At 53.3% G+C, this 24,916-nt stretch overlaps 10 protein-coding genes across 10 annotated transcripts; 2 read left to right on the top strand and 8 right to left on the bottom strand.

Moving 5' to 3' along the window:
• Positions 1–119: 119 nt before the first annotated feature.
• On the bottom strand, positions 120–785 carry STEHIDRAFT_54217 (peptide methionine sulfoxide reductase; the record flags this gene model as incomplete). Its single annotated transcript, XM_007302254.1, has 3 exons — positions 120–340; positions 396–458; positions 524–785. 3 exons carry the CDS (start codon positions 783–785, stop codon positions 120–122), a joined length of 546 nt encoding a protein of 181 aa, XP_007302316.1.
• A 719-nt stretch (positions 786–1,504) lies between these two features.
• On the bottom strand, positions 1,505–4,041 carry STEHIDRAFT_76915 (glyoxal oxidase precursor). Its single transcript, XM_007302380.1, has 8 exons — positions 3,584–4,041; positions 3,300–3,504; positions 3,101–3,236; positions 2,931–3,046; positions 2,605–2,858; positions 2,110–2,536; positions 1,857–2,038; positions 1,505–1,801 (listed from the first exon to the last, which is right to left on the bottom strand). Exons 1-8 carry the CDS (start codon positions 3,887–3,889, stop codon positions 1,751–1,753), a joined length of 1,677 nt encoding a protein of 558 aa, XP_007302442.1. The 5' UTR covers positions 3,890–4,041; the 3' UTR covers positions 1,505–1,750.
• A 1,163-nt stretch (positions 4,042–5,204) lies between these two features.
• Positions 5,205–7,466, bottom strand: STEHIDRAFT_146223 (uncharacterized protein). The gene is made up of 5 exons (XM_007302751.1): positions 7,300–7,466; positions 7,226–7,244; positions 7,059–7,169; positions 5,776–6,967; positions 5,205–5,681 (listed from the first exon to the last, which is right to left on the bottom strand). The coding sequence occupies exons 1-5, from the start codon at positions 7,340–7,342 to the stop codon at positions 5,667–5,669; spliced, it is 1,380 nt and encodes a 459-aa protein (XP_007302813.1). The 5' UTR covers positions 7,343–7,466; the 3' UTR covers positions 5,205–5,666.
• A 314-nt stretch (positions 7,467–7,780) lies between these two features.
• On the bottom strand, positions 7,781–9,454 carry STEHIDRAFT_120334 (camp-dependent protein kinase regulatory subunit). The gene is made up of 2 exons (XM_007302750.1): positions 8,112–9,454; positions 7,781–8,033 (listed from the first exon to the last, which is right to left on the bottom strand). The coding sequence occupies exons 1-2, from the start codon at positions 9,397–9,399 to the stop codon at positions 7,864–7,866; spliced, it is 1,458 nt and encodes a 485-aa protein (XP_007302812.1). The 5' UTR covers positions 9,400–9,454; the 3' UTR covers positions 7,781–7,863.
• A 167-nt stretch (positions 9,455–9,621) lies between these two features.
• Positions 9,622–11,564, bottom strand: STEHIDRAFT_120333 (uncharacterized protein). The gene is made up of 3 exons (XM_007302749.1): positions 11,325–11,564; positions 10,804–11,267; positions 9,622–10,750 (listed from the first exon to the last, which is right to left on the bottom strand). Exons 1-3 carry the CDS (start codon positions 11,523–11,525, stop codon positions 9,739–9,741), a joined length of 1,677 nt encoding a protein of 558 aa, XP_007302811.1. The 5' UTR covers positions 11,526–11,564; the 3' UTR covers positions 9,622–9,738.
• A 390-nt stretch (positions 11,565–11,954) lies between these two features.
• STEHIDRAFT_130101 (uncharacterized protein) lies at positions 11,955–15,017 on the top strand (the record flags this gene model as incomplete). The annotated part of the gene is made up of 11 exons (XM_007302748.1): positions 11,955–12,276; positions 12,847–12,992; positions 13,067–13,171; positions 13,222–13,287; positions 13,344–13,403; positions 13,463–13,627; positions 13,689–13,803; positions 13,907–14,232; positions 14,290–14,334; positions 14,395–14,824; positions 14,932–15,017. 11 exons carry the CDS (start codon positions 11,955–11,957, stop codon positions 15,015–15,017), a joined length of 1,866 nt encoding a protein of 621 aa, XP_007302810.1.
• A 411-nt stretch (positions 15,018–15,428) lies between these two features.
• On the bottom strand, positions 15,429–16,832 carry STEHIDRAFT_53814 (NAD-P-binding protein; the record flags this gene model as incomplete). Its single annotated transcript, XM_007302218.1, has 5 exons — positions 15,429–15,600; positions 15,687–15,967; positions 16,035–16,221; positions 16,292–16,487; positions 16,544–16,832. The coding sequence occupies 5 exons, from the start codon at positions 16,830–16,832 to the stop codon at positions 15,429–15,431; spliced, it is 1,125 nt and encodes a 374-aa protein (XP_007302280.1).
• A 288-nt stretch (positions 16,833–17,120) lies between these two features.
• Positions 17,121–19,719, top strand: STEHIDRAFT_95103 (family 9 glycosyl hydrolase). Its single transcript, XM_007302747.1, has 11 exons — positions 17,121–17,483; positions 17,546–17,571; positions 17,624–17,672; positions 17,723–17,793; positions 17,851–17,893; positions 17,960–18,043; positions 18,104–18,652; positions 18,726–18,850; positions 18,906–18,957; positions 19,027–19,220; positions 19,288–19,719. The coding sequence occupies exons 1-11, from the start codon at positions 17,174–17,176 to the stop codon at positions 19,555–19,557; spliced, it is 1,773 nt and encodes a 590-aa protein (XP_007302809.1). The 5' UTR covers positions 17,121–17,173; the 3' UTR covers positions 19,558–19,719.
• An 88-nt stretch (positions 19,720–19,807) lies between these two features.
• STEHIDRAFT_95101 (assimilatory sulfite reductase) lies at positions 19,808–23,446 on the bottom strand. The gene is made up of 5 exons (XM_007302746.1): positions 23,176–23,446; positions 20,794–23,101; positions 20,646–20,737; positions 20,415–20,591; positions 19,808–20,207 (listed from the first exon to the last, which is right to left on the bottom strand). Exons 1-5 carry the CDS (start codon positions 23,437–23,439, stop codon positions 19,911–19,913), a joined length of 3,138 nt encoding a protein of 1,045 aa, XP_007302808.1. The 5' UTR covers positions 23,440–23,446; the 3' UTR covers positions 19,808–19,910.
• Positions 23,447–23,743: 297 nt separating this feature from the next.
• STEHIDRAFT_55194 (UDP-N-acetylglucosamine 1-carboxyvinyltransferase) lies at positions 23,744–24,826 on the bottom strand (the record flags this gene model as incomplete). Its single annotated transcript, XM_007302316.1, has 8 exons — positions 23,744–23,779; positions 23,834–23,902; positions 23,957–24,036; positions 24,097–24,216; positions 24,298–24,359; positions 24,417–24,526; positions 24,587–24,658; positions 24,731–24,826. The coding sequence occupies 8 exons, from the start codon at positions 24,824–24,826 to the stop codon at positions 23,744–23,746; spliced, it is 645 nt and encodes a 214-aa protein (XP_007302378.1).
• Positions 24,827–24,916: the final 90 nt, after the last annotated feature.

The raw sequence follows: 24,916 nt of genomic DNA, 5'->3' as shown, positions 1-24,916 counted from the left end.
CCACTGTAAATCCTATAACTCGTGCGGATCGTTGTTGTACAATTCAGTCATACAATCCCTTCGACCTTCCCTCTGGTGAGAAATAAAGAGAATAAAGAACTTCGTCGAACATCAACCTCTCACCAGTGCGCTCTGTGTGTCGGGCACTGGTACCCACTTGGGTTCTTGAACAAGTACTCCTGGTGATAATCCTCCGCATCGTACCACTTCTTTGCCTGCTCGATGCTGGTAACGATCTTCTTGCCTACAGGATCGAAGTGTTTCTTCTGGACCTCCTCCGTCACACGTTTTGCGATGGTCTCCTGTTCCGGAGTATTGAAGAAGATAGCGGAGCGATATTCTGAAGATCGTTTGTGTCAACGCAAACATGTGAACAGGAGAGTGTTTGTACTTACGCGTGCCTGTGTCCGCTCCCTGTCTGTTGGCGGTGGTAGGATCGTGTGTTCTGTAAAAGTATTCTACGTCGCGGAGAGATGTCAGTCCACTTACATACCAACTTCTCCAAATCAGGATGTTTACGCACCGACAAGTTCATCATACGATACCTTGCTGGGATCAAATTCAATCCTCAGCGCCTCAGCATGTCCCGTCACTCCAGTGCACACAGTCCTATAGTCCGGCTCCTTGCCCCCCAGTTCCTCCGCATCTTTGCCTCCTGTGTATCCTACAGCAGTCTTGAGAATGCCCTTATCATCCTTGATGGGCCACTGCTTAAGGAAGATATGTTCAACGCCCCAGAAACACCCAGCCGCGAATGTGGCAACTTCGGGAGTGGTAGAGGACATGGTAGACAGGTTGGAGATGCCTTTGTGGATGTTCTGAGGGGTGTAGGGAGCAGCTGAGAAGACAGAAAGAAGACGAGTAATCAGCGCAGACATGCAATGCGGTGGTTCAAGTATAAGTTGCGAAGTGGGAAAGTACAGCCTGAATTCGTGATGTATCCCGACCGAGAAAGATGACGGTGGCGCTCGCCACACAACGCGTCGATTCCGTCATCGGAATCGCCCAAAAGTCTGGGAAAGTATGACATAAGCGTTGACCATTACCCTCGACGCGAATTTTCGTGTAACTTTTTTCTTCATCCTTCCACGATCAAAATCGCCAGTGATGAAAGTTGCAGTGCAGAGCGATGAGCGCAGACCCGAATCTTCCTCTGGAGGAGACGGGTCTGGCGGTGACATCGCCCGTTCGGCACACCTTACCTTGTTACTCAATAGGGACGGGCTAGGACAGCTCTGATGGCGTCCTCCTCTCAAGATTCTCGCGAGAGGAGGGTTGATTTGTGTGGGGATGGGGTCGGGAATTGGATGGGCCTTAGAATGATTGATCTTGGTCTTTGCTTCGCTCTTATTGATGTTATCGTCTGCCTCGCTCTCAAACTGCCATCAGCTGTGCTTCCTCCGCTACTGCGTTTTGTCAATCAAGTGGACTCATACACGATCATCCAGTCGAAATGTATGTTTCTTCCTTCCATCTGCATATCGGCCGCGTCGAATAGAATAACGCTATATTTGTTCGACTCTTTGACTATTGATGTTCAACCCATGTCCACCAAAATCATCGATTGCGTTCGGTTTACTTGACCTCGTGCTGGACCACTCCCTCACTTCCAACAGAATGGTGTGATGATGCTCGAATAACGTGACAAAGCCTTCAAAAAAAATATAACTTCGTTCCGTTCTTCTGATCCAAATCCCATGACATGCCCATATAACTTACTCCACACAAAACTCCCAGCAGTAGGGAATGTTCACTCCGACACTGGCGGCGCCGCACCACTGCCCATCATGACCCGTACACCCTGTAAATTCGCATGTTAGCCTCTTCGTAGTCAACTGAACAAGCGGAGAGCTTACTGGAGAAGACACATCGTCCACTGTCAAGAAGATAGTGGCGGGCCCAGGAGGGTAAACTCGTCCGTTCGGAGGAGTCGTGAACGTCAATTCGGTGCGGTCGCTTGAGAGCGTGGCGTTCATGAAAACTAGGCGGGCACTGGAATGGAACGCATGGCTAGAAAATCCGAGGTCCATCAACGATACTGTCCAGCAAACACAAGTCAGCCGATAGATAAGCAAATTGAATCCGCGATGGACGATGGGGCATGCTGACCTTGCAACGAGCTCGCCGTCAAGTTCGACGGGATCGTCACCGGCACAGTTACTGACGACCCGAATGCCAGCTTTTCCGGCAAACTTCCAATCGTTGGCCTCTCCACGAACATGAACGGTGGGTTCAAGATCTCAACGCGGAATTCCGATGGGAATTTCACGCCTGGGCCAGGAAGTGTTGTGTTCCCGTTCGGGTTGCTGCCCGCGACCAAGAAATTGCCCTGTGGCGTCAATGTGACGCTGGAGTGGTAGACACGAGCGATGTCTGTGGTGGGCATGCCTTCATTGCTGATGCGTTGGCCAAGAGGGAGGTCGGGCGTGTAGATTGAGGGTGTGAGCGCTGGGTGGTCAGAGTTGGAGTTACCGATAGGGTCTGCGACGGTGTGGAGTGCGGCGAAACCAGTCATAGCACCATTGATGATCAGAACCTAGTAAACCAGAGTGTGAAAGCTCAGCGACAAGCATTACTGAAGGTCCTCGCGAAAATGAAGTATACCTGGCCATTGGGGAGATGGACGAGCTCAGGCATCGTCCTCGGCTCCAACATATGTTCAATTTGCCATCCAGCAGCGATGCCTTCGTCCGTCAACATGATGCGGCTGCACTGTGTCGTAGCGGGAGTCTGCGAAGACAGGTTGGCAGGTTGGATGGCGGGGTCAGTGGGTGATCCACCGCAGACGAGGACCTCTGGGACGAAGTCCGGAGGGGAAAGAGGGAGGAGAATAGCACTCCCGTCCATTGGGTTTGTCACTTTTCAAAGAGGAAACAATGGTACATACAGCAGTCAGAATGTGGAAGCAAGTCAAGAAGCCTGAGAGGTACCTTGGACGCCGTTCGGGATATCGGGAAGGATGGTCTCAGTCTGAGCCTCGATATCGTAGATGATAGACTGGTTGCCGCCGACCATGAAGACACGGCCATCCGGAAGAGCGAACACTCTATATCCGATGATTGTCAAACCATTTCTGACCGGGACGTAGAAAACAACCAACCTTGGGAAGAGGTTTGATGGCAGACTCCTCTCTAAGAAAGCCGACGGACGTGGTACACCGTTGTCCTTCGGTGGGAAGAACTCGAACGAGTTAGCAGGGTCGACATTGTAGAAAGCGGCGTTCGTGTGTGTTCCACCTGGTCGAAGTAAGTGAGCGACAAATTTGAGAGAAATGGAAGTTCCAGATATAGCGGACATACCGACGATCATCAGGGAACCGTCAAAGATGCGGAGGGAGCTAGGGTACCATCTCGGTTCGGCGAGGTTGAGAGTCTGGGGATCCTCAAATAGAGTACATCCCGTCCCGTCGGGGCTTGCGCACGGCTCGAAGATGCGAATGGCCGTCGTCCCATTTTCGATCGTGGGGTTACCTGGGAACCCACGAGGATCACCACCAATACTCGCCTGTCCAGAGCAGCAAACACAGAAAAAGGTCAGGTTCCTGCATAAGGGATATATACGAGTGACAGTCAATAGAACTCACCATAGTGCCGTTGCTCAATAGAGCACCAGAAGCGCAGAAGGAGTTTGTTACAACGTTGAGTGGCTGCACCGTGCTGGTCTCGAGATCCCACAGAGCGCCCCATGCCGAGTGATTGTCAATCTGCAGCGGGTCATCGCTCGCCCTGTCGAAGAAAACAACGAGAGTAGGAGAGACGACTATGGCCTCCAATGCCACGATACCAGACGTCGTGTTTTGAAGTTCAAACGTCCATGACGGCTCAGCGATGGCGAGACGAGCTCCGAGAAGAGCAAGAGGCAAGGCACGGCGGAGGGTTGTCCACATCATGTTGTGTGCGACTGGGCAGTGCTGAGTACCAGGGACGTCGTTGGAATGCTTAAGTATTGCGACCGTGAGATCGAATGGGACATAAGTTCGAAAGGTAGCAGAGTGAAAGAGGCCCTCATTGGTCGTATTGATCCAGTGGGGACAACGTTAACTTTTTTGACTGCGTCCTGAGAGTGCGCTCAGCTAATGTCGGAGAGCACCAACGTTCCGCTTGGGTGGGTCCTGCTGAAAATCGCCCTCTTCTGGTAAGAAAGCCGAGCGAACATTTTACCGGGCGGGTATCTAAGAGATCGAGCATGGTGCTTGCCACTATGAGACACCGAAGTCATCTCGTTATCGGCGGTTCCTAGCATAATGATGCAAGAGAATCGTCAAGAGCAGTCTTGGCGAGTCAAAGACGACAATAGAGCGCTATGAGAACAGGCATCTGCGGGACACCGTATGCACAGCGGGCCAAGGCTCGTTTTCGTCCGAGAGTCCGTGTCTACGTCTTTATCCACATAATATCCCAGGAGCGGATGCAGAAATAACAGGAACGTAGGATTTTCAAGGGAAAGAGACATTGCCTCCTCTTTTTTCCCAGAACCTACGGGAGAGATTCACAGGATGGTCTCCACGGCACCCCAAGCTCACCTTGGCCCATAGAACAGCCTTGTGCTGAAAAGAAGAGGTGAGGTAAAGGTGCGAGCTTGGCAGACAAGCTGATGAAGCATTTGGAATTCGTGGCTCCTTCGCCAAAGTATCCAAGGAGGGACGAGCCAGTGAGGCGAGATGTGCGAAGAGCCTGAGTGACATACATGTCCCGCCCACGCCGCACTGGGAGAGGGACTTGTCGCCAGGATATTCGCATCCGACACAGTACTGTGAGTATCTCGTCATAAATAGATGCGAGAGGCAGAAGTTCTGAGTGAGGCAGTTCCGCTCGGTCTAAAAACGAAAGTAAACCTTGAGTGCGTTATATCCTGACCTACTCTGGACTCACCATGATGACCGTTCGGTTTATGGTGAACTCTATCCGCATAAAACCGGACCCGCGGGTTCATCTCTTCTCTTCGCACGCCCCTCCCTCCGAATGGATACGGTGCACATACTGCACGAAAGTGATCAAATTGAACGATAATGCGCACACTGGAGGCAGAAAAGCAAGGACACAGCGGCGGCGTAATCTACAAATACAAATTTGTGGATCTCACGTTCTCCACTCGACCTTCAACCGCCGTAAGAACAGTTTCTCTACCCCCACCTTCTACTTTCCTGATAAACTATATCAAAGAAGAGAAAGAAAAAACCAAAGCAAAAATAGGTCTCAAGGGAAGGGAATGGTGCAGGAGGGAGGGAGGGAACCAGGAAGAGGAGGCAGAGCGGGGATACTAGGCGAGAGTCCGAAATAAGAGTAGACGGCAATAAGGTAGACAAGGAACGTGAAGGTAAGTAAATGTTCGTCAGAGGTGCACAGCAGATCAATACGACATGGATGAGGACAGACGAAAACGGATGGTATGGTATGAATGCTACAACGAAGGCGAGACGTAAGTCCTCAGAACAGGGTATATACAAAGGTAAGAGTAAGGCAGCAAGCTGTAAAACATGCGAAGGAAAGCAATAATAAAAAGTCACGTTCTCTAATACAGAGTTGAGAGGCGGGAACGCGGCTACATCTCATTAGGAGGTCTCGAAGGGGCGACGACCTGACGTAGGATTAGGCGGGTGAAGGGAAGAAGGGGTATCGGGGCCGAGACGATGACGGGGAAAGGTGGACGGGCAACATGTAACGCGGTTACGCATTGGCCACCTAAGCATCAAGCGGGTAGAGGAAGAGAGGAAGAAAGACGATCAGCAAGGACTCAGATGACAACGATAGAGGTAAAGGTCAGAGGGACACATACCGTCAGACCACCGGGGGTATAACCAGCACGTTCGTCCACGCTGGCGGGTGCGCCACCGTAAGCCGTAGCGTTCGAAAGCCGAGATCCCTGCTCAGGTGCAGCCGCGTACGCCAATACGGGGGTGGAGGGCTGGCGTTCCACAGAGTTCGAGGGCGAATGTCTAGTCTCGCTGCTCGCGTTACCGGCGGGCGCCCTTTCAACTGGCGTGTAAGAAGCCTCTTCGCTGCTCTGGGCCTGCCCCGGGTAAAGAGCCGGGGCTGGGAGGGGTTTCTCTGACGCGATGTTGACGAATTGGGGGCCGGTGGACGCGAAGTTCAACTGGGGAAGCACGGGAGCACTGTATGGAGCGATAGGGTTGGGAGGGGATGCAGCGCGGGCGGGGTCGTATGCTACAGCGGGAGAACGGGGAGGAGCGGGAGCGGGATATGCTTGGTTTTGGGCAGGAATGTTGTACCCCTGATACGCCTGGTTTCCTCCATAGCCCGGGTAGCCGTTCTGGGTCATTTGCTGCTGCTGACCGTAGGCGGGGCCGTTGGAATACCGGTTGGTGGGCATTGCAGCGCCATATCCAGGCTGACCGTGAGTGCCGTCGCTACCATTGTGGATAGAGCCCTGGGCAGTGCTACCGGTACTGTAGCGTGCGGGCCAAGCGCCACCAGTGGTACCGTCCTTCTCTCCATAGTGGTCGGTCGTAGGTTCGAAGGAGACCACTTCGTCGATCTCCCTATCGAGCCGTTTGCGGCTGCGACGGCGAATAAACATCGTCCCGATGATGACGAGTATAACGAACCCGATGATACCTACGACGGCGAAGACACCACTCGAGAGGGATTTGTTCTCGAGGAAAGAAGTGGCGACCTGCGGAGAGCTCGAGGCGGTTGGCGTCGCTTGAACCACGGACGTCAGGGTAACGACTTGGCCCTGGGAGCTTGTGACGATGATCGACTCGGAAGACGGGCTAGCGGTAGGGGTGATAGTGGCTGAGGAGTCAGCCACAGTGGAAGATGGGGATGAAGAGGTGGATGGTGTAGTAGACGTGCTACTCAACGTGCTACTCGAGGAGCTGGTCAAGGAGCTACTCGATGAAGTACTGGACGTTGTACTCTGCGTACTACTCGACGATGAACTGGAGGTGGTGGAGGCAGTCGTAAGAGACGTGGTAGACGACGTAGTAGATGTAGTTGTAGCAACACTACAAGTCAAAAAGCATGTGCAGCGAAATGTAAGAACCATCAAAGCAGCCAAATATTTACAACCGACCATCGGAGGAATGAGAAACTTACGAGGATGTAGTCGACGCAGTCGAGCTAGTGACAGGATTCAAGGCACTCGTGAGGCCACTGAGCAGACCCCCGTTGCTGCTGGTAGTCGTCGCGGTCGTTGAGCCGGCGTCGCTGCAGAAATCCGTTCATATCAGTCTGCGAATCATCTGAGATGATGTGCTCCTTACCCATCGAGAGCAGAGCCCACTACAGAAAAGTCAGCTTCCGGTGTTCAACGAAGCAAGGAAGGAGGAAGTCTCACAGCCGTCAAGGAGTCCACGGCGTTCGACGTCAAGGACGGCCATTGGGTGCAAGTACAGAAAAGAGATTAAAGAACGTGTAACTCGAGCTTACGCCGAGACTAGGTTTTGAGGATGTCCGAAACGCAATGGCGGGTGGCGATGAGGACGAGGATGCGGAGGGTGAGTTGGTGAGGGTACTGGGGAAAGAGGATAAAAGAAGGGTCGGAAAGGGGATCATGCGTTGAAAGGAGGGTCCGATGTGTTCCCACTCCACCAGTGGGCAAGACAATATGGCCGACATCTTCTGTCCGCGTCTTGTTGACAACGCAACGCCGCCAATGACGAGGCTAACAGCTGGCAGGAACACGTGCTCCGGAACAATTGTGCTTCTTCCGTCGCCTCCGTCGCCGCCGATCATCCCCGATAATGCGTCCGTCCATGTGGCACTCCCGAAGTCCACAATGCCCGCTCCGTGTGGCGGTGTCTAATCAGTCAAACAATGGATTCTCCAAGAATAAAAAGAAAAACAGAACGGCTACAGTAGCGGGGGAAATACGGACAATGGTATGCAATACATCAACTTCTCAGTAGCGTTGTCCAGCGTGACGCTCCATCATATCCCGCAATGGTCCCAGCAAGCGAGTGAAGGCCTGCGCGTCCAACGCCGCAACCTTTAACTTCGGCAAAGTCTGATCCTCTCGATACACGGCGCTCACCGTCGCCGCACGCGGTGCGAGCTTTAAAAGAGCCAGTTCTGGGGGACAAAGTGTATTAGTTCGTGTGCCAAGGACCGGCAGCGCGTAGCCGGAAGGTTACCAAGGTAAATACTGACCTCCAAAGTACTCTCCTCGGGCAAGCGTCCCGACTTCAACATGTCTCACCTCCCCATCTTCCCCATCCTGCTGAACCTTCGTGACAACAGCAGCCCCTTCCTCGACAAAGAAGAACGTGTGGCCCATTTCTCCTTCCCTCACCACCGGTTCTCCGTCCTGGTATATCTCGCTAACCAAAGCATCCGCAACCTTGCTCCGTTCCGTGTCCGATAGAGACGAAAGCAGCGGTACCGAGGACAGGAACTGCTCGTACATCGTCCGTCTGCGATGGGCAGCCTTCAGGATGATGGTCCGGAAGGTAACCCGGTCGAGTGACCAGACCGTGGAGTCCTCCATCGCCACCAAGCTCGCCGCCCGGGGTGCACCGTACATCAATGCCAGCTCTCCGAACGAACCCCCAGGCTCGTACACCACCTCCACCGGCGGCCCAAATAACGTGGACATGTCTGCATTGTCCACGTCAATCTTGCGAGGTCTTCGATCGAAGTTGGCGGGCAGAGGTTCGGGGTGGACGAAGCAATGGAAGAGACCAGACTCGACGACGTAGAACCATTCGCCCATCTCGCCCTGCAATATGATGACCTCTCCCTTCGGGACATGCACCTCGCGCATGGCATCGAATGCTCCCCTCTCCTGTTCTTCGTCCAGCTCACTAAACAGAATGTTCGGTCTCGAAAGGATGGAGGCTCTGATCCGTGAGAGTTGCTCGTCCGTCTTTGGGAAGACGGGGAGCGGGCTGCCTGACGGGGTGTCGACATCAATTGGCTCTGCGCTGATGGACGTACGACGACCGAAGATGCCAGCAGGAGCGAGGTAGGAACCTGGACCTGGTGGTTGCATTGGTGTAGCACGATCGTGTGGCGGGAAGGGGTCGTCGTCGAATTGGAACGCTGGGAGTGGCCCGTCGACGACGGTGGTGGGGTCGGGCATGCCATCGCTCGAGAACATAGGTCGTCCGGTCACACTGCGAGCACTATAAGTGTTCGGTGCGATAGGATCGTGTTGCACAGACGCTCGCCGGGTGGCTTCGAAGGGGTCGGTGAATATGGCGTTGCCGTGAGGATTGGAGAGGAGAGAGCCATTGCTGAGGCTGCTGCTGATGGGGATGTCGACGAGATGGTCGATAGGGAGTGAAGGATGACGGGCGAGTGTATCACGAAGGCGAGCTCGTTGCTCTTCGAGACGGGATTGGAACCAGGACGAGCAGAACTGGAGAGCGTCTTTTGGCTGGACCCTTGTCGCGTCCCTCGTGAGGTCCGCTATGAGAGCCTCAAACGTGGAGGACATGATCTTGACTGAAAGCGGTTAGCGTGTTATGAAGTGTTGCTGTTGTGCTATCTAGCAGCTTTCGACGTTGGATGACGATGAATGGTCGTGAGATGGTCGTGAGCGCGCTGCAATCTTCTTCCTGCCAGACATGGACGGAGATATATAGAGTCAGAGGAAGACCTAACCAAGTAGCTCAGCCACAGCGCCATTATCCCGCGTCCTTTCACGTCCAAAACGGTAAAATGGACCGTCCAATGGAACTCCGAAGCGGTAAGGGCAATGATACATACACCGAATGAAACAATAATTACTACACTCCGACCCTTTCACGAAAGCAAGAACACTAAGCAAACGAGTTCATTCGTCCACCCAATCACCCTCGACGACCCGCTCAACGTACTCTTTCACCCACCCAGGACGCCTGTCGTGTGCAGCAACTATCTCCACCCTCGCCCTCTCTCTGGCCGCTGCCCGCACATCTTCCTCGCCGCCTTCACCACCTTCGCTCTGAGGCGAAGACGCCGGTGGGGCCACTCGTGCATTTGCCTCAGTCTTAATCCGCCCCTCTCGCTGCCTCAGTGCAGTCCTCCGCCGATTCCATATCTCCGGGTACAAAGTCAACGCCATCAGCACGAAGAAAGACCTTACTCGGTGCCCTATCGTTGGCTTCGTCGCTGGAGTTCCCCTCGAATCTAATGCTGCCGCCTCGCTCCGCAGATTGATCTTTGCGAGATAGTCAACGATGGGATCCGACTGTTCCCGTAACCAATGGAACGGAGAGTCTCTCGTGCCTGCCCTTCCAGCACCACCTCTTCTCAGCCTATCCTGCTGAGCCACCTGTCTGTCTCCATTACCGAAGCCTGCTGCCCCACCCGCCCCATCAGCGTTCGCACCATCCCGTGCTGCGCGATCACGCCCCTCGTTCTCCTCCGGATCCCTCAAAATGACATTATAGATTGTCAAAGCGGCATCGAGAATGAGATACAGCCCGAGGAGGATGCTGATGACTGGGTTCTGGAACGGTGAGAAGAAGAGCATGAGGAAGGATAGTCGGAATGCTAAGGCAAGCATCGGTGTGAGGAGCGCTCGCAGGGGGATGATACGAATCTCGGGCACCATACGAATCTCGGGCATCGCAGCATGCTCTGGCTGGACGTGTAATTGCGGAAGACCGAGTTGCTGGAGATGAGCGTTGAGAATGCCAGGCGGCATTTGGAAGGATTGTGATGGTGGGGAAATCGAATGCGGGGGCACAATGTTGAACGGAATCGAGAGTAACGGAAAGGTATGGGATAGCACATTGAGCGCGTGCACTTGAAGTGGAGTCGGGGTAGCCGAATCATCGACAAGTTGTAGATAATCCTGCCCACTATGAGAGAAATTGAGTGATCATGGAATTGGACGTGGTATAGTGAGACGTACTCTATTCGAGTTCGTTGATAAGTGACGCCCTTATCACTCTCACGGTGCGGGGGCCACAATTCATCGAATATTGCAGGCCACGAATAGCCGTGCTGGGCGAGTATGACCTTGGCCTGTTGCTTGAGGAACTCGAGATAGTCAGCGGTCACCGATGCGGAGATGTGGCCTGTGGTAAGTGCTGAGAGGGCATTCTGGTGTTTCATCGAGATATAGGGTAACGGGGTAGATGTGGGCATCATCGGTGGTTGACCATAGCGAGATGAACTTTGAAGTACAGTGACCCAAGATGGTCGCGATGGAGTGCTCTGTGCTCTCCGCGTGAATTGCAGGGGAGAAGGCCCCGGCAGAGTAGGCCTAGTAGAGGGAGCAGGAGAATTCTGCGGTATAGAAGACGGTTCGGTGGGACTGGTGGTCCATGACGTGGGACCCACGGCGAGCAGAACGACAGGAATATCATTTGGGTTCTGTGCGTATTAATGTGGATTAGAGAAGGTCAGCAAAGCTAGTAGAAGAAATTGCACCTTCCAAATATCCTCGACGCGTTCGTGGTCTGCCAGAAGCCTCCCTCGACAGAGCAACCGCTGACCATCCACACGAGGAGCCCCTGGGCAGGTAGAGAAGATAGCGTGCTTCACATCAAGCACGGTACAAGAAGACAAAACGTGAACATGGAAAGTGCGGGAGTATGTAGGTAGTTCTACCCTGATCTCTACGATCGACATGGAGAGAGCGACGGTGAAGGACTGAAAGAATGGCTGAGAGCAGAAGAGGGGGAACAATGGGTGGCGGATCGGAGTCGCGTCAACGCTACGTGGAAGTTCGCTCCGGTCCGGCGAGGTCCGGGTCTGTTGCGTCAGTCCCGGTATTTTGGCGCCGGACTTTCAATTTTGGTCGTTGCCTTTGCGCGGCCACGACGTTGCTTCCCCTGCTCTTCTTCGCACCACCGCGTCCTCCCTAGTGTCGCCCGTTCATCCCCCATCGCGCAATCAAGCATACATTCTCCCTCTAAACGCACCTGCCTACTCGCGCCGTCACTTCATCGACATTGTCTGATTGTACGGAGTCTTCTACCTCAGACTATTCGATCACACTGTCAATAAGTTTTCACTTCCCACCACTCGACGATTCTTGCTAAGACGTGAATACCGAACATGAGCCGCCATCATCCGTACGCGACGCCCTATGATGCACCGCCTCGTAGAGGTGATTTTTCCGGTCCCGGCCCCGACAGATCACACCGCTATGATGGAAGACCCCCGCGAGGAAGAGGATTTGGTGGACGTGGCAGAGGTCGTGCTTCCTACGGCGGTGGTTATGATGCTGGTGGTCACTCGGCATATGATCAAGCGCCTCCCCAGGGAGAGCCGTATTACGACTCTGGTCCTAGTCAAGACTATTATCAGACCGTACCTTATGGAGCTTCCTCTCAGTACCCACCCGGAGAACACAGTCAAAGCAACTATGGTTATGAAGGTACGCTTGACTACTGAGTTTGAACATTTTGAGGCCATCTCGCATGAAAGAGCGAATATCTTCTTCCTTTCTTTGCCCTGGGCGCTTGACTTTCATGCTTCGTCTGGAACATTCAGAGAAGGCCATCTTCAGTTGCCCGCGCGCGCGGCCCCGCCATGGTTGCTTTCATCGTTCACCTGATGTCAATAAAGATCTTAAGCAGCTTAAGTGCGTCACAGTCAGGAAGTGCTTTTCAATAAATTTTCACTAAATTCTCAGCATCATGGCGGCTCCGCGCCATTAACGTCTCTTGTCAGTCCCCTGGTTCTCGGTCATTAAATGAGAAATCATGTCTGGCGCGAACGGGTCAAAGGAAAGCACTTTCAATCCTCACCTCGGTGATACAGCTTTCCACTGAGGCCTGAGATTGCAAAAGACGTACTGAGTTCTTGAAGCAGTGACGGATTGACGCACCGTGGACAACATGATCTGCCGTTACGCGTCTTTTCCTTTTACGTTTTTGAACCTCATCATCTCATCCTATCTCCGTAAATCCACCATTCTGAATTGTTTCCGTCACCACTGTATCAGGTCCCGGCTATGACAACGCACCCGGAAGTCGCCCCCCAAGGCGCGGCCCACGCCGAGAAAGAGACGATAAAGTGCATGACTCGATAATCGAAGAACGCATTCAACGCGAGAGGCCCTGCCGCACGCTGTTCATACGTAACATCAAGGCAAGTTCGAAATACAGCGCTTTGAGTCGGCGCGCATTTTGAGTCCGGTCGAGCTAAGTGTTTATTGCTTGCAGTACGAGACGAACAGCGATGAGGTCCGAAGACAGTTCGAGGAACATGGTCAGATTAAAACCTTCTTTGACCTGATTGCGAACCGTGGTATGGTCTTCGTCACATTCGTAAGTTTTTGAGTGCCATGATCTGTCACCGACTCAAAGCTTTCCTTTAGTACGATTTGCGCGCGGCCGAGAGGGCAAGGGAACGGTTACAAGGATCCGAAATTAGTGGTAGACCTGTGAGTCGCCATGGTATCTATAGCGTAGACTTTGAGTCGCGCTGACACGTTCGTAGATCGATGTTCACTACTCGCTGCCCAGAGACGACTCGCAGAAGGGCGGCACACAAAACCAAGTAAGCTCTCGCTACCCCGACTACTGTTCCTGTGACTGAGTGCCGTAACACCCATCAAGGAAATGCAAGGCGCCCTCCTCGTGACCCTCCGCAACTCTCCCTCTGGCCAACCAATCGATGAAGGCGAAGTTCGCCGCAAGTTCCAGCAATTCGGCGATGTCAAGTCCGTGAGGCCTGCCGGCGACCGTCCGGATCAATGCTACGTCGAATTCTTCGATATCAGGGTATGCACGAAATATTTGATCATTATCTTGCTCAGAGCCTAACTCTGCTTTGGATCTCCAGTCTGCGGAAGAAGCTTACGGACGGTTACGGCATCAAAGCCTGCAGGATGGGACGGTCGATATCATGCTGGCGTGGGATGAAACCGCGAATCCTGTTCCTCACAGTGGTGGTGGTGGCGGTGGCGGTGGCGGTGGTGGCCGGTGAGTGCCTTACAACTATTCACCGTCTCGCTTGCTGAACGCCTCCATACAGGCGTGACGACCGAGAGAACTTCAGAGGAGGCCAGGATTATGACGATCGTGGATTCCGAGGAGGCAGAGGGCGTGGGCGTGGCCGCGGCCGAGGCGGATACGGTGGTGGTGGCGGCTACGATGACGATCGTCGGGGAGGAAGCGACGGTGGTGGTTACTGGGAAGAAGACAGGGACCGGCCTCCTCCGAGGAGATATAAAGAGGAGTATAGAGGAGGAGGGAGGGGAGGCCGTGGAAGCTATGGCGGCGATAGATTCGATAGTCGCAACGGTGGTGGCTACGGTGGTGGAGACGGCTATGGTCCTCCGCCCGGTCCTGGTGGACCATACGGTGGGCCTCCTCCTATGGCTCCGGTGAGTCTTGGGCTACCTCTTGGATGAACTATATCGAAGCTGACATCGTTCGTATAGCCGCCCGTCGATGAACGTCTTGACCAAGCACGAAAAGTCCAACAAGTAAGATCACTTCTAAGTCATTACAGCAGGACGTGATCATTGACTACACCCTTACACTAGCTCCTTGCAGCCCTGAAACAACCCCAAGGAGGTCCAGGAGGACCTCCCTCATCTGGACCACCCCACGGAGGACCTCCAGGCCCAGGCTACTACTCAACACCTCCCAACTCTGCCGGACCAGGCGGCATGCCACCTTACGGCTCTGGTCCACCTCCCGTACCGGGAGGCTACCCATCTATGCTCCCTGGTCCTGGTCATCCCCCCTCGAATGGAGCAACACCCTTACCCGGTGGCCCTCCCAACTCGCAAGCCCTCTCCGGCCTGCCTCCTAACCTCCTGGCGTTATTGCAGAACGCTCAAGCAGCCCAACACCCAGGGTCTTCGGGTCCATCGCATGCACAGGGTATGCCACCTCCGCCTTCTTCTATGGGTGGAGGACCGCCTGGGCCGGGAGGGTATGGGATGCCGCCGCCAGGTGGAGGGCCTGGTGGTCCGCCTGGACCTATGAGCTATCCGCCGCCGCCTAATGGAAATGCGGGTGCGCCTCCTGGAGATTATGGGCAGTTGATGTCGTACTTGGTGAGTCTTTCTCTCCAGATTTATTGGAGGTTGTCGGTATCGGATGGGTGCTAATCTCGAGTCTCGTAGAATGCTGCGAAGAGGAACTGAAGGTGGTTATATGACAGGTTAACGAGATGCTGTCGAGACGAGCACATAGGCGGATGTATATGCTGGCTTCAAAAGTATGCGGGCTGGTGTCACTTGGTGCCACCGGTTTTGTGAATACGAACTTTTCCCTCTATTAGTGCCTATTCTGTCCTGTGTCTCTGCATGCATATACGCGAAGCAGGGAGTGAACCCCCCGAATGCCACCGCTAAAACGGCTATTTGGTAGATCGATTAGAGACTCTAATGTTCACCTAGGGGTTGGGATTGTATGACACCGAGCCGAAGAGACGCTCACAAGAGAGCCAAATACGATCACCCGTCTTTCCCAAGTCACTCAGCATGAACCGTGTAGCATTATACATATTCTACACCCTGCTTTATCCATCCCTCTATTCGTACGTGACAAAGGTCTTTATTCCAGGTTCTCAGGAGAGCTCGATCGTCCTTCCCTCCTTCGAACTCTTATGCGCCAACTCAATCACTTCGATTGCACCCGCAGACTGCTCCCACTTCACCTCTTGCTCTGCGGTCCCTCGGATCGTAGCAGCGAGATTCTTGAACAGATTCACGTATGCACCTGGCTCTTTCGACGGCCACCTACGGCGACAAAAAGTGAAGTAAAGATCGCAGATACAATGGCAGCGATCAGTCATCAACTTGGCAGCGGATAAAAGGATACTCACGTAGATTTCACAACGGACCCGTCCTCCCTCAAACTGTGTAACTCGCCCCACATCGATTCCGGTTCGGCCCCGAAATCAGCCTCGAAGATGGATTCGGCTTTGGGCATGACTCGTAGTCTGTCTTCTTGCCTATCGAGGCCGTATTTGAGGTAGGTACCCTTGGTGCCACGAACGATGAAACGAGGTTGAGAAGTGCGGACGGAGAGGATGTGTGCGCGGAGGATGGCGGTGAAGGGGTGTGGGGAGACGGCGCCGGCTGGGTAGCGCAGAGTGATAGTGAACTGTGTCAAGGAACACAAAGTCGTAGTTAGCTAGATGTTATGGTAGATGACGGAGAATATCACGAACAGAGTCATCGACGGCGGGGTTTCCAACGCCTCGGATGTTCTCGATGAAAGCGGTCACGGACTTCGGTCTACCAAAAAGTGTGAGGGCTTGATCGATGAGGTGGGCACCGAGGTCGAATGTCTGTCCCGCTGCAGGCTTGGGTTCGTCTTTCCACGTACCCTTGAGCGAGGCTCGGTAGCGATCAAAACTTTACATTTGTACGGATTTCTAATTAGTATAGAGGAAACTCATGAGACGGATAAGAAAACAAGACCTACTGAGACTCAAACTCAACAAGATCTCCAAGAGATTCTGGGGAAGATTTGGGGAGGCTGAGGAGACTACGAAGGGCGAGATAGTCGGAGTCGTAGCGACGATTTTGGAATGGGAAAATGACAAGGCCTTTGGATTTTGCGAGAGCCCCGAGCTCCTGTGCTTCTTTAAAATTGGAGGTGATAGGCTTATCGACTAGCACTACACCCTGCGTGAGTCTCGCCAAAATCCAATGTTACGGGAGTGTATTCACTGACCATTCTTCCCGGCCTCCAACGCTGCCTTCGCAAAAGCATAATGCGTCTCGTTGGGCGTACCCACGATAATCAATTCGATCTCAGGATCGGCGAGTACATCCTCGAGAGACCTGTGAATCTTGACGGTAGCACCAAACCGTTCCTTGACCTTGCCACCTTCCGAGGTGGGGTTGCGTTCGAGAACAGCGTAGAGAGTGAAGACTTCAGGTAGAGCGAGGATGAAGGGGACGTGGAAGGCGAGACCAGCAAGGCCGACGCCGAGTACACAGGTTTTGACGGGTGAAGACATGGTTTGGACTGAGACGGTAGGGGAGAAAGTAACGAAAGGAACTCGGTTTACGAAGCTGCTGACTCTTATACAATGTTGCTATTGCAATTATCGGGGATGTGTGGCGGAGAGAGCAGAGTGTGGCCCAGATCAGCCCAGGTGGCCTTCGATGATCGACGCCGGTGCGGGAACCTTACGCCGCGCCAAGCCCAAATCCTTGTTGGTCGCGAGCCAAACTGGCGTTCCCTGTTCAACCCCACACGTTCGCCGAACACGAGTTTGCAAGCTCTCTCCTTCCAACCCTCTGCACAACGTACACGACCCTCTACTACCACAGCTCTTTAGTGCTTCGAGTGAAACACATGCTCCCATATGTTATTCATGTCCTAGTCATAGTGCTTCTTGTTCCACAAAATGCTATCGCTCAGCTTTCTCTTCCAAGTTCTCCTTGGCTGCCGCCGAACGCTTCTTCCGGTGCCGTGCCATCGACCACAGACAGGTCTCCCAACCCACAATGGATAACTCTCTTAGGAGATCTCATATATTTCTATGAAGAACAACGCAGCGGAACATTACCCAGCACGAATCGAGTGTCATGGAGGAATAGTAGTGCGGTCGACGATGGAGAGGACGTCGGGCTCGATTTAAGCGGTGGTTATTATGACGCTGGAGGTATGGAACAAGGTGTTAACCACTTTGTAGAGGTATTATATGCTGATGGTTCTTCCTGTAAGATTATATCAAAGCTACTTTTCCTTTGGTACGCTGTTCACGTCCTCAAAAGACACCATTACCAACTCACACGAAATTAGGCTTTCACAGCCATGTCAATTTGCTGGGGTGCAAACGATTTCGGCCAAGGCAAGCTGCTGCAAAGCATGGATCAAAGCTCGCGCTGACATTTTTTTCAGGGTACGATTTAGCAAACCAGACTGCCTACCTCGATGACATGATCAGATGGACTATGGACTGGCTGATGAAGGTTTGTCAGCTATGAGCGTTCACAGGCAGTATTCATCATTCATGCAACCGCTTATAGGCTCACCCCTCGAATAATACACTCTATGTGCAAGTAGCGGATGGTAATTTGGCCATTCATGTTGACTGTGTCGTTTTATCTGACGCAACACACTTCGCTACCTTCACAGGGAACTTGGATGATGCGTATTGGGGTGGCGATCTAGGCATCCCTACACCAAGACCTTCCTACCAGATCAATGACACTGCCCCAGGTGCCATTATATTTTCTGTACCACCCACCCAATCGTTGGTTGACCATCCTCATTGTCTAGGTACCGACGCAGCTGCAGGGACTGCAGCAGCTTTCTCCGCTTGTTCCGCCCTCTACGCCAACCGTGCATTGGGTGGCACTTCTTCCAACACTACCAACACCACCACGAGTCCTTTCTCCGCTCCTGCATCATTACAAAACTCAACGTATGCTACACTCCTCCTCTCGCACGCCGAAGCCTTGCACGAATTCGCGACAAACGCCACTGCCGGCCTCCAAACTTATCAAACTTCCGTCCCAGAAGCTGGTACAGCCTACGCTTCATCTTCCTACGGCGACGAACTCGCCATCTCTGCACTCATGCTTGCATGGGCGTCCAATTCGAGCGACAGGTACGAAGAGGCGGTGGGTTATTGGCAAGATTACGGCCTCAGCGGGCAGGATCAAGTGTTCAACTGGGACTCGAAGGGTCCAGGGTTTGCGGTGTTAGCGACTCAGTTGTCGTTAGTAGAGCCGGGGCTAGTGGGAAATCTGACGGGGTGGCAGTCAGAGGCCGAGAGCTATTTTGATACGATTGTGAATGGAACTGGAAGAAGTAGTCAGACGGATGGTAAGCTTCCGTCTCATCGAATTACGAACTCGCGCCTGAACACAGCTTTTTCTCGGATGATTTTAATATTCAGGTGGTCTGCTATGGTATCCTGGCGATTCGGACGAGGTGTCTCTGAACCCAGCGTTGAACGCAGCCATGTTGTTGGCGCGTTATGCACCAATTGCATCAACAGACGACAAAAAGACATCATACCTGGTGCGTGGCTTGGGCGCACTCTTCTTCATGAGGTGTATCTCAACGATGTCTCTAGAATTTTGCAAATCAACAGCTGAACTATGTTCTCGGAAAGAATCCCATGAACGGTATGTTCGATCCCCTACCTTTTTACCTCTGTCTAGATATATCTTTCGCTCAACTTCCTTCACTCACAGCTCCCTACATTGTCGGAACGAACCCGAACGCGCCGGCGAATCCTCACAGCGCGATGGCAAGCGGAGGCAACGACATCTCAAATATCGATACAGACCCTGAGACAGAAGCCTATGTCTTGTACGGAGCAGTCGTCGGCGGCCCTGATCCTTCAGACAAGTTCTGGGATATCCGAAGTGATTGGGTGGAGACTGAAGTACGTCCTTTCACCATGTTCATCCATCCATGCTGCCCTCTTCTTATTCTAATTGGTGGTACTGTAGGTTGCGCTGGACTACAACGCTCCCATGCTCACCCTCGCAGCGTGGCATGTCCTCAACGACTCCTCGGACCCCTTCTATACCTCCCTCGCAGCCGGGTCCTACTCGCGGCCAAAAGGCTCGCCATGCGACGCTGCGCTCCCTTGTCCTATACCGCCTCTATCGTGGAAAGGGAAAGTTGGGATGGGAGTCGCCATTGGGGTTGTCGGACTTGTCATCGTGGGGTTGACTCTGTATTTACTGATCGCCGGGAGGAGGAATAAGGTTGGTTGAGGACTTATGAACTATGTTTTGGTCTTCATATCATGACTACTCGACTTGCTTTGTTTAATGTTTTGTTGTGTTATACCGAGCTAAAGCATGTATAATGGCTACGATGCTCCGAGGATGTGGTTGTAGACATCTATACACACCTACTAATGGAAGGGCTACGAGACATTTGGCTACGAAGCACCTTGATGGACACTATTGCCTTTTTGTAATGCTATACGTGATCATCTTCGATGAGAGAATACTTTCAAAGCAAGTGCTCTCGATAAGACGCAGAGCGTATCCATAGAATAACTGATAAAACGAACGATAAATCCCGACAAAACTTTACAAACTAGCAAACCACACGCTATAGCCTAGTACACCTCCAGCACATACCTCTCCTCCTCCTTCAACCCCTCCAAGAACTCACCCGCAGTCTCCGCCGTCATATCATGATGCTTCACCAAAGCGTTCACCAACGCCTCGTACACATCCGGCACCGGCCACGTAGGACCACAGAGGTAGAACACACCCTCCTCCTTGCGAAGCATACGGGCGAGGTCTTCCGCGTCTTCGAGCATCTTGTGTTGGATGTAAACTTTCTTCGGGCCGTCACGGGAGAAGGCGAGGCCAGCCTTGGTGATGACCCCATCTTCGATGAAGGCTTCGAGCTAGGATGAAAGGGAGCGATGGAGGTCAGCGTATGATCAAAGGGCAAGAGAGTCAGGAGGATATAGAAAGAGAAAAAGGGATCAGTTGGCTGTTCTTAGTATTTTTGTTTATGGATTTCCGCATAATGTGCTCGGAATCATGGTATGGTTCACATCATATAAAAGTGCAGGGACGTATGATAACGAAGTTGGATCAAGTAGACTTACCTCCTCTCCGTAGAGATATTCCTGCGACTGGTACCTAGAACCGAAATAGTAGTATACGGGGCCGACGGGAACGCCTTGGGTGACGAGCATGGCTCGGTGTTGGAGGAAGGCGCGGAAGGGTGCAGCACCCGTGCCAAGACCGGCCATGATGAGGGGTTGCAGGTTATCCGGGGGCAACTGTAAGAACGGTCAGTACCGGGGATAGGAAAATATGGATACGACGGAACGAACCTTCATGACACTGGGCTTGAGAGAGACAGTGACCTTCTGGCCAATCTTGAGGCCGGAAAGGTAACGAGTACACTGACCGTAGCGAGGAGAGCCTGGATGTGAGACAAGGTCAGAGGACTATACAGCTCAAGGAGAAGGGACGACGTACCAGAAGGCGTCACCCAGTCGACGGACACGATGAGCAAGTCCACACGATCGCCCACGACGCTCTGCGCACTAGCGATACTGTAATGTCTCGGCTTGATATCCCCAATCAGCTCACAAAGCACCTCAATCCCGGGCCTCGCGCTCGCATACCGCTTCAAAACATCCGCAAACGTGACCGTGTCCTTTTCCGACAACTTCTTGAAAGTCGAGTTGCCCTCGGGAGCACCGATGAACTGCAGGGCGAGCTTGTCGGTCTTCAGCGCGGCGTGTTCGGAGAGATCTGCGTAGAACGACTTGGGAGGTTTGCCGAAGAGGTCGATCTGTTGCTGCATGGCCTGGAAGACGGTACGTGTGTGGTACTGAGTGTCTGAGCCAAGGACAGGGATGGTGATGAGACGGTTGGGGTCGACGCCATACCAAGAGCAGAAGTCGAGAACCTCCTGTTCGTCATTCCATCCGTGAATACCAAGCGCCTCGCCGATCGAGTACTTCAGCCCAGTACCGGAGGTGTCGAACTCGAGGTGGAAAACGTTTCGGTCGTATTCCAATGGAGTGAGGCGACGGTTGACGGTGCAAGTAACGAGATATGTGCGATCCGGGAGGTCGGGGCGAAGGTTGGGTATTTGCGGGTACTCCTCGCCTGGGGCAGCATCAGGAGCAGGAGGAGTGAAAGCATTGGAGAACATCAAATGCTTCGCAGCATCGTGCCACGAGACGAGCTTCGCACCATTCACGATCGTGTCTCCATCGTCTGTAGAGACAGCGATGGCGTTGAACTCGAAGTTCTTCAAGTCCAACTCGCGCGTGTCGTCGGAGGATTCAGTAGCGGTGGAGAAGTCAACTTCAGCAAGAGCAGCCCAAGCATGGGCATTGACCTTTGACAGGTCGACTGTCTGGACGTTCTCTCCGTAGATAGTACGAGCAACCTTCTCGACCGCCGCCTGGGTAGCCGCTTGACCGAGGTACAAACGAAGGAATGCGAGGTGAACGACAACGCTCTGCAAATTGTCGAATGTAGAAGCGCCTTCACCAAGAAGCTGGGTGGCGACCTCCTTGGTATTAATGATGCAGAAACGAAGCCCTCGTTCCTTGATGAGCGCGACGACGTCCCAATGAAGGTTGGAGATCAGTTCCGGAGCGGTCCACGACGTAGCGACTAGAACGGGTGAACCAGGTTTGGCATGCTCCAGGACCGAATGAGATCTGAGCAAGTTATGGTCGAGAACGGCCAGGAAGTTGGAGACGCCCTCGCTTCCCGGGGTGACGGGTAGAGCGGTTGGTAGTGGGACGAAGTCAGCGACACTGTCCTTTGGTGCAAGAAGTATACGATCCACGGTAACGCCACCTGCTCTAGAGAAGACATCGTGCTCTGTGAGAAGGCGGGCTGAGATGGAGGACGCCTCCGCAAAAGTATTCTGCACAAGTTGAGAGACGTTGGACAGAGCCGCGCCAGGGGAGTTGAAGAACAAGAGCTTTGTCGTCTTCGGCGCGTCCAGCGAAGGCCCGGATGGAAGGACCACAGGGACGAAGCTGGAGAGGAATTGGATGAAAGATGCGGGCTTGTTCACGTACTCCAAGGCGTTGGCCGGTGAGATCGGTTGAGTATGGACGGTCGGACCCGTGCTGATGGGATCGAAGAGGGTACTGAGGACGGAAAAGTGGAGGAAACCTTGGCCGCCGTTCGCCACATCGTCCAAAACATGGACGCGCTTGACCGAAGAGGGGAGGACTGCCTTGAAAGCAGCCTCATCCCACGGGCGAAGAACGCGAACGGTCAACACGCCCAATCCCGAGGTACGCTTTGCGATGGCCTTGGCCGCCAAAGAGAGCGGGCCGTTCAACGCGACTAGAACAGTCTCCGCGTCCTCGGCACCGCTGTAGTCGAAGAACTCGTAGCCCGCCTCCGACAGGACATCCCGGACGCTGGCACCGACGGCACCTTTGGCAGGTGTGGCGGGAACCTGGAGCTCGCCGTGCTCGCGAGCGGAACTATGGTGGTCAAAGAGATGGATGGCATGAGTGGGGAGCTTGTAGGCAGCCGCAGCTAAATCGACGGATTCTTGAGGGGTAGCGGAGAGAATAACGGTGAAGGTCTCCGGAAGAACAGAGAGCGACGGGTTCAGGGCCGCGAGGGTGGAAGAGAGCGCAAATTTCTCCCCGACAGGGGTGACGGTAGGAACCTGGATAATGAGTCTGCTGGTGGGCGTCGGTGCGGGCAGGTACATGAGCGATGGAATCATGCCCGCCAACCCAGTCGGAGTTGTGTAGGATGTGAGGACTGAGCCATTGGCAGCATCCTTGCTGGTGCTCTACAATAAACAACCCAGGCATAAATTTCCTGTATTTTCGGAGGAAATGAAATTTTGAAAATTTATAGACCTACCTGAGAAAGCCTGCCGACCAAGCTAAGACCAGCACCTGCCCTGGTCTGAAGAGATACAACAGGTGCAGTCTGGTCATCGGAGTGCGACCAAGACTCTGTCAAGGAGCCGAAGCCTGCCTGCAATGCGAGGTCATAAATGAAGACGGCAGAGGCAGTGGCCGAACGGGAAGAGATGAGCTCGACGATGTCCGACGCAGCGTGCAGGGATTTCTGTGCGTTTCGTAAATCAGATTTAGGAGAGGGGGTAGGATTTTCGATGGCCATCGTCGTCGTCGGAGAGGAAAACGAAGAAACTCGACATTTTTGGTTGGATGATAAAAAGCGACGAAAAATTCGGAATGAGAAGGATGACCGTCGATTGCACCATTCTTTCGCGGCCCTCCCTCGTGTTTGAACGGGCATTGCCGCTGAGCGGGTGTGGCACCAGTCGCCACTCATTCTATCTGCTCAATCTTCTTGATTCTCGGCCGACTCACAGCACACAAGTACATCTGAAGCTACAGCAGGTGTATACACTACAGACAGAGTCCACATTTACCCCAAAAGAAATCTCATGCCTTCGTCATCATTACGCGTCCCGGAGCGTGTTGTTGAGACGGTCACCCTATGGAACGTCCATTAGCCATCATCATATCATGAACAGGCAATAAACACGCACAGTGTCACCCAGCCCTGGTGAAATCAACCCTTGCTCAGTCAACAGCGGGTCGACCCCAGCGACCCAGATCTACAATGACCGTCAGTATCTCCTACCTCCTACTTGAGCGAGCGGAACGCTTACCTCGACGTCTGGGAATTGCGCCTGGACGTGCTTCAGGCCGTCCTCCGAGGCAAGCACACACAACAGCTTGATTTTTGAGACTGGTAAAGCAATGGAAATTAGCATACACATTTCTTTGCATAATAGAAGGAAGAACGCACGAGGAACGCCCCATTCGACAATCATGTGTAACGCAGACAGTGCCGTTCCTCCAGTGGCGATCAACGGATCCAAGATCCAACACTCATCGATAGGCGGCTCGCTGGGCAGCTTCGAGTAGTCTATTATGAAAGCGTCCGCCGGATGAGCATATCCCTGATGGCTACAATGAAGATGACGGGTGCCTTGAGCTTTGGACTTACATTCTACGGGCTGGAGGGTGACTTTCTCGCGATAGAGGCCGAGGTGGTAGACTGGTGCATCACTTATATGCCAACGAAGGTCAATGACATGACCGGACAATTTTTTACGAAATACGCACGGGTAGAGTTCCAACAAGGCTTCAGTCATACCAAGACCTGCACGGAGGATAGGGGTAAGGCCGATTCTGGGCGTGATGACCGTGCCAGTGAATGTGGCGATAGGTGATTTCTGAACATGACGGTGGTAAGTACACTTCGTCGCTGAGCTAGTGCGATGAGCTAGACGTACCCCTTCATACGGAGCAGTCTCGAGTCCACGGCTGGCCTCATAGCCTAGCATAGAAGCGATAGCATGGATGCCCTATACAAACACACATATCCGACAAGTCGTCGATGAGATGACGATCCGATTATAAGTCAAGCAAGAACGCACCTCACGAAACTCTTTCGCCGATGTCGAGGTCAGCCTCAGCTTCGACAACCTGGCGCTCACGAGCGGGTGCGAGAGGACATGGACTTTGCTAGACATAGTGTTTTAGTTCAAAGTTTTGAAACTGTAAGGCCGTTTGTGTTACAAGTGGGCGACGTGGAAGATAGGATAGGCTAGCACCCGGTCAAA

Source organism: Stereum hirsutum (genome assembly GCF_000264905.1).
Source record: "Stereum hirsutum FP-91666 SS1 unplaced genomic scaffold STEHIscaffold_5, whole genome shotgun sequence".
Classification (NCBI taxonomy): domain Eukaryota; kingdom Fungi; phylum Basidiomycota; class Agaricomycetes; order Russulales; family Stereaceae; genus Stereum; species Stereum hirsutum.
The sequence above is the reverse complement of the archived record's forward strand: the minus strand, read 5'-3'. Positions and strand labels throughout refer to the sequence as shown.

Excerpts from the sequence above, each read along its gene's own strand:
- STEHIDRAFT_76915 (XM_007302380.1), bottom strand. The coding sequence starts at position 3,889 with ATGATGTGGACAACCCTCCGCCGTGCCTTGCCTCTTGCTCTTCTCGGA. Across the intron at positions 3,047-3,100 it reads CCATCAAACCTCTTCCCAAG|AGTGTTCGCTCTTCCGGATG; the intron begins GTTGGTTGTTTT and ends CATCGGATATAG. Across the intron at positions 2,039-2,109 it reads GACGGCGAGCTCGTTGCAAG|TATCGTTGATGGACCTCGGA; the intron begins GTCAGCATGCCC and ends TTTGCTGGACAG.
- STEHIDRAFT_146223 (XM_007302751.1), bottom strand. The coding sequence starts at position 7,342 with ATGGCCGTCCTTGACGTCGAACGCCGTGGACTCCTTGACGGCT. Across the intron at positions 6,968-7,058 it reads ACTGCGTCGACTACATCCTC|TGTTGCTACAACTACATCTA; the intron begins GTAAGTTTCTCA and ends TTTGACTTGTAG.
- STEHIDRAFT_120334 (XM_007302750.1), bottom strand. The coding sequence starts at position 9,399 with ATGTCCTCCACGTTTGAGGCTCTCATAGCGGACCTCACGAGGGACGCG. Across the intron at positions 8,034-8,111 it reads CCGAGGAGAGTACTTTGGAG|AACTGGCTCTTTTAAAGCTC; the intron begins GTCAGTATTTAC and ends TTTGTCCCCCAG.
- STEHIDRAFT_120333 (XM_007302749.1), bottom strand. The coding sequence starts at position 11,525 with ATGTCGATCGTAGAGATCAGGGTAGAACTACCTACATACTCCCGCACT. Across the intron at positions 11,268-11,324 it reads GCGTCGAGGATATTTGGAAG|AACCCAAATGATATTCCTGT; the intron begins GTGCAATTTCTT and ends TAATACGCACAG. Across the intron at positions 10,751-10,803 it reads TATCAACGAACTCGAATAGA|TGGGCAGGATTATCTACAAC; the intron begins GTACGTCTCACT and ends TTTCTCTCATAG.
- STEHIDRAFT_95103 (XM_007302747.1), top strand. The coding sequence starts at position 17,174 with ATGCTCCCATATGTTATTCATGTCCTAGTCATAGTGCTTCTTGTTCCA. Across the intron at positions 17,894-17,959 it reads CTATGTGCAAGTAGCGGATG|GGAACTTGGATGATGCGTAT; the intron begins GTAATTTGGCCA and ends CTACCTTCACAG. Across the intron at positions 18,851-18,905 it reads ACAAAAAGACATCATACCTG|AATTTTGCAAATCAACAGCT; the intron begins GTGCGTGGCTTG and ends CGATGTCTCTAG.
- STEHIDRAFT_95101 (XM_007302746.1), bottom strand. The coding sequence starts at position 23,439 with ATGGCCATCGAAAATCCTACCCCCTCTCCTAAATCTGATTTACGAAAC. Across the intron at positions 20,738-20,793 it reads CGACTGGGTGACGCCTTCTG|GCTCTCCTCGCTACGGTCAG; the intron begins GTACGTCGTCCC and ends TCTCACATCCAG. Across the intron at positions 20,592-20,645 it reads TCAAGCCCAGTGTCATGAAG|TTGCCCCCGGATAACCTGCA; the intron begins GTTCGTTCCGTC and ends CCGTTCTTACAG.